Source organism: Parasteatoda tepidariorum, chromosome 8, assembly GCF_043381705.1.
Source record: "Parasteatoda tepidariorum isolate YZ-2023 chromosome 8, CAS_Ptep_4.0, whole genome shotgun sequence".
Classification (NCBI taxonomy): Eukaryota; Metazoa; Arthropoda; class Arachnida; order Araneae; family Theridiidae; genus Parasteatoda; species Parasteatoda tepidariorum.
Window position 1 is genome coordinate 53738313 of NC_092211.1, and position 8914 is coordinate 53747226.

General features: G+C 31.5%; 1 protein-coding gene across 2 annotated transcripts in view; it reads right to left on the reverse strand.

The window, feature by feature from the left end:
- LOC107455010 (calcyphosin-like protein) overlaps positions 1-8914 on the reverse strand; it is a 39939-nt gene that overhangs the window by 24195 nt on the left and 6830 nt on the right. For both annotated transcript variants that reach the window (XM_043042128.2, XM_043042131.2), the window contains exon 2: positions 3103-3278. In XM_043042128.2, coding sequence (XP_042898062.1) covers positions 3103-3251 — 149 coding nt within the window. In that variant the 5' untranslated portion in view covers positions 3252-3278. The remainder of the gene's footprint in view (positions 1-3102; positions 3279-8914) is intronic.

Sequence of the window (8914 nt, forward strand, 5' to 3'; positions counted from 1 at the left end):
CAAGGAGGGATAGAGCGTTCGCCTCTCAATTAGGTGACACAGGTTCGACTCCCAGCGGTGGCTGGTTGATACAAATGCTGCTCCTGACTACAGTGCTGACGTAAAATATTCTCAGTGGTAGACGGATCATGGGTTAGAATCCCCTCGCCGTCAAGCTAACCGTGAGAGGTTTCCGTAATTTTCCTCTCCATGTAACACAAATGTGGGTCATTTCCATCCTTAAGTCCTCCACGAAGGCTAGTTTGTTCCAATACTTGATCCAGAAGTATCCTTATCCTCTTGGTTAGGTTAAAAATTACAAGTGTCCTCAGTGGTAGATAATGGGTAAGAATCCCCTTGGAGACGGGCTAACCGGGTGAGTTTTGTAGTTTACCTCTCCATGTAACGCAAATGCGGCTTAGTTCCTCCCCTCGAGCATTCCTCAAAGGCTAGTTTGTCCCAATGCTTGATCCAGGTCTTCCGTTGTCTGCTGGGTAAGGTTAAAAATTGCATGGCTATGGATTTGAACATCGATAGTTGTAAACTCAGAATCGGATCGGCTGTTCAGTCCGATTATAAAATAAAAAAATTTTAATTGAAAAACAATATGGGGAGGGCATAAAGCCTCCTAGAATGAGCGTAACTCGTTTTGTAACTCTTTATATTTCGTATACACCGAGATCCCGGATCCAAAATTACTTAAAAGATACAGTATCTTAAATATTTTGTTGTTCTTATTCTGTTCGATTAAATTTTTTTTTTCTCATTCGAATGAGTGCATTGCGCGCAACAATCTTTCGAAATACTTTGAAAATATAATATTTTTAAATAATATTGCAGGTAACAACAGATCAAAACTCAGAAAACTACAACTCAGAAAAATTGTGTCATTGTAGAATTATAATATTAATACATTGATATGGAGCAAATTTAATGCAATATCAACATAGTGCTTGCAGCAAATATAATTGATTAATCAAGCTCAACATATTCCAAAGTTTCTGAGTGTATAGAAAATTTGTAGAAACGTTTAATAGGCTTATGACAACTGCAAAATATTTTAGCCTATAGTGACACCATAATTGGTTGTTGTTGTTATCGTGGACCATTAAGGCAAGGGGGTGCGATTGTTCTTGTTTTCCAGTGGCGCCATCTATGGAAAAAAATTCGAATTCTGCCACACCCATACGTCACACAGGGTAAATCCATTCATTCATCCACAGATCGTTATTTTGACCAGAACCTGAGAAGGATCAATCTCCAATCCAGTGCCCTCAGTGTAATTTGTTATGTGAACATGGAGGACTTAGTGATCCGACAGCTTTAACGTGCGCCAGTTACCATTTACTACACGGGGAGTCTTCGTCCTGATGGATTCGAACTCCCGTTCTCACGAACGAGAGTCCAGCGCTCTGCCAACCAGGCTATCCCGGCCCGTTAGATTTCCAAAGTAGTTTCGTGACAAAGAAATGGGTATCTGTGACAGTGTGACGTGGATAATGTTGCTCGCCTCCGTGACTTTGGTCACAAGGTGCTAGCCAGGCAACGCAAAATGAACAACGCCGGCACCTTCCATAGCGAAGAACGATAAGTTCAGTGCCTGCTATTAAAGGTAGGTAGTTACTTTATTAACGTCACATTAGAGTTTCAGAATGGGCTATTGGCGACTGTCTGGGAAACATCCCGGAGGATGATCCGAAGACATGCCATCACAATTTTGATCCTCTGCGGAAGGGATGGCATCCCCGCTTTGGTAGCCCGACGACCTGCGCGAAGTCGAGCACTTTACAGTAGAACAGTTTAACGAGGACCGATACCAAGCACCCTCGGTTCCTACCCAGGCTGATCAAAGTGGTCACCCGCCATCACACTGAACGCAGCCAGTGATGCTTGACTTTGGTGTTCTACTAGGAACTGCGTCTTTACAATCAGTCCACTGCGGGACTCCTGCCGTTAAAAAAAAAATATATATATATAGTAAATTCTTATGGATAGCGAGTCACTATATCAACTGTTACTATATATGATTCTTGATATAGAAAATGAATAAAAGAAGAAAAAACATTAAGATGTGAAGCGTATCGATGATGTAGTGAATGAGTGAGTGAAGCAGTTTGTAAAAAAAAAAAAAAAAAAAAAAAAAAAAAAAAAAAAAAAAAAAAAAAANAAAAAAAAAAAAAAAAAAAAAAAAAAAAAAAACGTGGACCTAATAATTTGCAGACCAGCAATCATCAGTCGCATTTTTTAACCCTTCAACGCAGAATTTATATTTAACATATTTTTCATACTTTTTTCGTTATTTTGCATTATTTACGTTAGAATAAGTGAAAAATATTATATTTAGCATTTTAATACTTTAGGGTTATGAAATACAGCATGAAATACCGGTCTCTTTTTCTGCATTAAATGTAAAATCTGTCAAACACGGTTCACTTCCAAACAATATTTTTTTGAAATTTGCACTTATTTGGAGTTATTTTAGATCTAAGAGAAAAAGTTTCTCATTGAAATTTTTTTAACTTCAATTATTAACAAACTTTGGAAATAAATGAAAAAAAATTTCTTAACTACTTTTTTAGATATTATATTTTAGTACAGTATTTTAGTAACTATTAGACATATGAATACTAACTCCTTCGTTTACGACATCAGTTCCTCAACAGCTCTCCATAGCGCGTGGAAATGCATTTTATCCTGATTTTCCTCTCTCGACCACTATGGTTCTCCTTGCTCTGTTTTTCGTCTATTTTTCTTTCTCGGTTTCTGTGGTTTTTCTTGTTTTGTTTCTCATCTTTATTTTTACATTGATTCGTTGACAACTTATCGTTTTAAATTTCAAATCCCTTTTGTTTCTTCTCATTCACGTCTGGCAAAGTCTTGGAAATGGGTGTCTGTTTTCTTAGCGCTTGAAACATGACTGTTATTTCCAATTTGTATATTTTCGAAGCTTTTAATCTAGTAATAATTACTAGACTGTTTTTTATGATTAAAAAATACCAAAGTATATTTTTGCATGTAATTAGAGCGGCAGAAAAAAAATACATAAAAGGGACACCGGTGTCCCAACTGCGTCAAAGGGTTAAATAAGTTATTTTATTAAATTTATTGAAAGATTTCTCTTACCTTCCCAATCCCAGAATTCCTCGAGATCCACGTTGTAAGCATAATAGTCTAAGTTTTTCTACCGGGTCTTCTGCCACCATAAGTTTCTTAGAAGCTTTTTCTTTCATCAGCTGTTCATTTCTAGTTTGTGCCGACACAGGACGAGGCATCTTGTACAGCTTGAAGTTCCTCCTAATCTGAAAATATTCAATTGATTTCAATCAACAAGAAACATTATTGGAAATTGTTTGAAGAAATACCGAATTACTTTTCCAGTAATTACTCTTTTCAATAACGCTTTCTAAAGAAAGTGAAATAAAAAACAGCAATTACTAATTGTTTTTTTTTCCTCTAGTGATCAAGAGCGAGGAAAGAATTCAAGCGTAAAAATTTACCTGTTTCTCTTCGTGGAATAATCCGTGAACATTTTGTAATAAATAAATAAATAAATTAAAAGGAAGCGAAATTCGACATTTTAAAAGAATTTTTAATTTTGAAATCATATTGATAATCTTATTTTAGTCCAATATGGTGATTTTTTTTTCTCTAGTAATTTTATGTTTAAAACATTTTGGGGATTAAGATTGGTTTATAATTAGAGATTCATTTAGCTTATTAACTAGAGTTACTTTGATTTTTAAGGCCATTTTCTTTTCGTGGGAAGGAGAGTGGGTATTTCAAAATTTTTGGTATTTAGATTGATTTATAATAAGAGATTCATTTAGCTTATTAACTCGAATTAATTTTATTTTTAAGGAAGTTTTCTCTTCAGTCAACTTAGTAATGTATTGGCATAAAATTAAATTCTAATAAATATTAAAATTCGTTCAAAACTGAAAAATATCAAACTGACAATTTACAAAAAAAATATTTCCTCTCTATCAAAAAAATATAGATTTATTTAATCGAAATAATTTTTTTTCGATTTAATAAATCTATTTATCGAAAGAAAGATTTATCGAGAAAAAAAAGGCACGGAAAAAGTAATGTTTTTTTTTATTACATCACGTGACTCAAAAATTTATTTTAAATTAAATTAATTGTAATGTACATGAACGAATCTAATAAATAAACAAATATTTTACCAAGCAATGTAAATATAAATTGAATATTTTAATTAGAGTAATTTTATGAAGCCAAAAATGATTTAAAGCAAAACAAACGTATTATAAGCTCAAAATAAGATTCAACGTTCAGTTGCACAGTTCCGTATATTTTTAACTTTAGGACATATATATTTAGAGAATTCTAAGGCATTTTATAAATGTCAAATCTGAAATGGTATTTTAAGCTACAAAAAATTTGAAGCAAAGTTAAAAACCAGTAAACAAACCAGTCTCTTTCTTTCTCGTTTTTTGCGCTTTTGATTGACACATCATGTCTAACTCGAGTTTATAAAACAAAAAGGCTCGTGAGGGAAAAATAAATTATGACAACGAATAAATAGTCAATATTTAAAACAAAAAACCTGAAAAAGAAAACTAAAAAGTACTTAAATTTGAAATAACTTTCGAGCTAATAGAAAAAACTCTTGTTAAAATTATAATACAAAATTGTCCTATCAGCTCGTCATATTTCAAGACAGTAGTTAGGTTTTAGTCTTGAGTAGACAGACCAAGAGGATTTTTTTTTCTTTATTCCAAGTTTAAGAGTTAATAATTCCCAAACTAATAACAGGTGTAATTTTTTTTTATTCCATTAAACTTCGTGTATACTTTCTGCTTCCTTCGTTATTTCAGTTTTCTAAATCCTATAGTTTTTGCGTAGCAAAACAAAATGTAAAGTTAAGTTGAACAAACAAATCATCGTGGGTGAGCCCTTACAATTCTTTTACCCAAAGAACTAGTATATGCTCTTACTCAATAAATTGTTTAAGTTAAATTCCACGAATGTTGGATATTATTCTTTTTTTTTCTTTGGCTGTAGCTTGCTAAATTCACTTCAAAAATTATACTTTTATTAGAAATATTAATAATGTGACGCTTATCGTCCCTCAAAATTAAAATCACGAGAAAGGGCTGAAATTAGATTTCTAGAACATCTCAAAGTCTTCGATTAAATAAAACTACCGTGGGAAATCTCCATCAGCAAATAGTAACTTAAATACGGATAGAGTAATTCAAATAAACAATTGGGTTAAAATCTTACAATGTCATCCCCATCATGGGATTAACCCCATCATAGGACTAGCACGAAAACACCAATAACTTTTGAACTCATTAACTAAAACTTGACCTTTCCACAACTTTGAAACTTTTTATCACGAAAAAAATAATGATATAAAAGCAGCCGAAGGAAAGGGTTAGGAGAGCAATCAAAGTGAGTCTACTCTAGGCAGATACCGAAAATAAACCATGCATAAGCTTAGTAAGTCTACTCTAGGCAGATACCGAAAATAAACCATGTATAAGCTTAGTGAGTCTACTCTAGGCAGATACCGAAAATAAACCATGCATAAGCTTAGTAAGTCTACTCTAAGCAGATACCGAAAATAAACCATGTATAAACTTAATAAGTCTCTCTATCCACCTATTCTAAAACAATTTAAGCACTAAGGTTACAATGCTAAAATGGTTTAATTGTAAATAAAATATTATTTGTTTAAATTTAAGATGAGTAAAATTCCTTTATTTAATTTAATTATAATAACTATGTGATACGGCCTAAAAGCTCCACAATAATTTTATGCAAAGAATTCCAAAATAACAAAAAGATGGATGCGTTTTGCATTTAATGAACCCTATAAAAAATATTAGTTTTTATAGAACGAAAATGTCATTTTTTATACAATTTGTTGCTCTTAATCTATCAATTTCATTTATCATATTACTTAATAATCGAATTTATATATTAGCTAAAACAAATTGGATTCATGCCATATATTTTTGGTTCTACTAGACAAATATCATTAATGGATTATGTCATTTTTAACGGAGCTCATTTTGGAATAGAGGATGACGACATTTTTTAATAAATAAAAATCAAACAAACAAAGAAAATATAAACGCAACAAAAATATAAATAGAAGTGCATAATACCGCTTATAACTATAGTACTTTCTTTTCTTTTATTTCAAAATTGGGACCATAAAACGTACCCAATTATGATGTAATCATTAAGAATATGCCAGATATCGATTTCTAGTTGCATTAAACGGCGACTGTGAGTCTTGCCAGTTATTTACTACTAGTACAGTATCTGGCACCGAAGAAGCAGACACTGAACAACAATTTGCGTGAAGGGGCAAGCGCTTTCAAATTCTTCGAATCTCAATAGGTTCTCGATAAAAAATCAATGAAGGGGGCGTCCTTTACTGACCTAAATATCAAGTTGCATTTTATTGGCATAGCATAGAATTCTCTCTTTAAAAAAAAACAACATAAAAATGGATAAAATAAATGCTTTAATTTAACCTAATCAGCGATGACCTTTTAAGGAAAGTGTTATTTTTATATTAGCCTTTTATAAGTGAAAAATTTACAAGTTACAAGATTTTTTTAGATTAAAAAATTATTAGTTATGCAACAAGGAATAAAATGATTCTAATTTTTTAAAATTAAAATGAAGTGTGAATATAGGATAATACGTGGTAATATATATTTTTAAAATTATTTTCTGCAATAAAACTGTATGCACACTAGGAGTCGCTATTAATATTCGAGTGAGTAAAACAACAAAAACGAATATTAAAATCTAACCAATCGTGACTGAGGAAGGAGGGACGAGAAACCACCGATTTGACTGCCGAAAGAAGCAGAAAGGATTTAAAAAGTTATCGATATACCAACAAGTTTATCAAGCTAGTTTTGATGTTTTTTCTCCGACGCAATTGAAAAATTTCGTAAAATTTTTTTTCCACTTAAATATTAATATTTGCGACTATTTATATCTTTACTTCATTTTAGTTAAAGATTCTAATACTATACATTAAGTACATTACTATATATTAAAAAATTGCGAAGCACTCTGTTTATAGTGACCAGTAGATTAGGCATAAAATATGATTATCGATGCCACTAAAAAAAGATAGTTTTGTGAAAACGTTTGTAGATAGTTTTTTTTCTAATTCCGTGCCGCATTTATATTTTTTAGAGAAATTGCTAATCGGATTCAAGCTTAAATGACAACTTTTATCAGGAAATGTAATTAAGGGCTGAGCCGAGTTTTTTTAACTGTGGGTCGCGGAACTTGCAGCAGAAATCACGTTTCTCCTGAAAAGAATTCGTACCACTTTTCCATTAATTTTGCCTTTGAATACATAACTATTTTTTTTTCATTTGCCTTTGAATGTATAACTATCTTTTTTAATTGATTTTAAATTATTTACTTTTATAGAAATGCATTTTAAAATAATTACTATACACAAAATAAACACGTAGTGATCAGATAACTTTAGAAATTATTATTTGGTGACCACATTAATGTTGTTTGTTGAATTTATCTGATAGGGTGAATAAAAATTAATTAAATATTAAAATACGTGCAATAAACTTTCTTTTTATATAGAAAGCTATAAGCTAGCTATAGAGCTAGCAAATATCACTGATGTTATCTTTCAAATATTTAAAAAATTGAATAGTCTGAAGTTACAATTTAAAGCAACGGCTAACGCTTAACCAGTCATAAAATTCCACTTTGTTTTTTGCTCATCCTGCTCGAACGGTTCATATTAGAATGTTCTAAATTTGACAGTGACCTTCCTCGTTCTTCGAACTATATGTATGCCAAATTCCATTGTTTTCAGTCGGATGGTTTTAGACCGAAATCAAGAGAATGTCGACTTTCACCGGCGAATGCAATAATCACATAATCGCTTTGGTGAATGTACGAAATATTTGTTATATCTGATTTGATATTATTATATTTATTCGATATTTCAATATTTACTGAGGATAGATTAGGAGAAATATCTGTGTTCGGTGTACCGGTTAATACTGGGCAGTGGCACTTGACATTAACAAAACATTGATGTACGGAAAACCGGGCAAATGTATACCGGGCAGTGGCACTTAACTACACCTGGTATATATTTCGGACTTTTACCAAAGCGACTATGTGATTGTCAACAATCACCGGTTTAAGTTAACAACACCAATTTCGGTGTTTAGAATTTTTAACATATTATTACATATATATATATATATGGGTCATTCTCACAAAAACAGCCATTCTCATGTCCCCAGTATATTTTATGTTTGTTTCACAGCTTACGAAAAAAAAAATTCAAGGAAAGTGTTCTTCGGAATGCAAGCTAACAAAAGAATAAAAATAAAATTATCAATTTTTATTTTTTATTTATTTTAGGTAATTAAAATATACCAATATGTCATTCCCTCACTTGTCCCCACTGCTGATTTAAAAAAAGAAAAAAATTGTTNTGAGTCGTAATAATTTTTACAAATTCGTGTTTTTTATTTCAGAATACTGAAATATAGAATTCAGAAAATCAATTTTATATTTAATTTCTGATAAAAGTATTAACACAGCTCTATTTTAAACTTTGTCCCCAGTGTTTCGCGTCATTCCCTCACAACAATGTTCTTATCACCTGCAATATTCTTAGAATAAAAACTTCAGAAGTTAACAACTGGCATCATAGAACAAAATTGCAGTATGTTTCCATCTTCAACTTAAAGAAGATTTGCTGTGGAATAAATTTGAATGAATCAAACCAGGTAAAATTCTTCACATTTGTCATTCCCTCATGTCATTTTTTAGAGTAAAATAAAATACAACTTCATCGAGAAAGTGGATAATTATATGTTGCTTTCTTGTATGAATATAATTGTATGTGATTGACTTCAGAAATTAATTAGGCCTAACTGTTATTTTT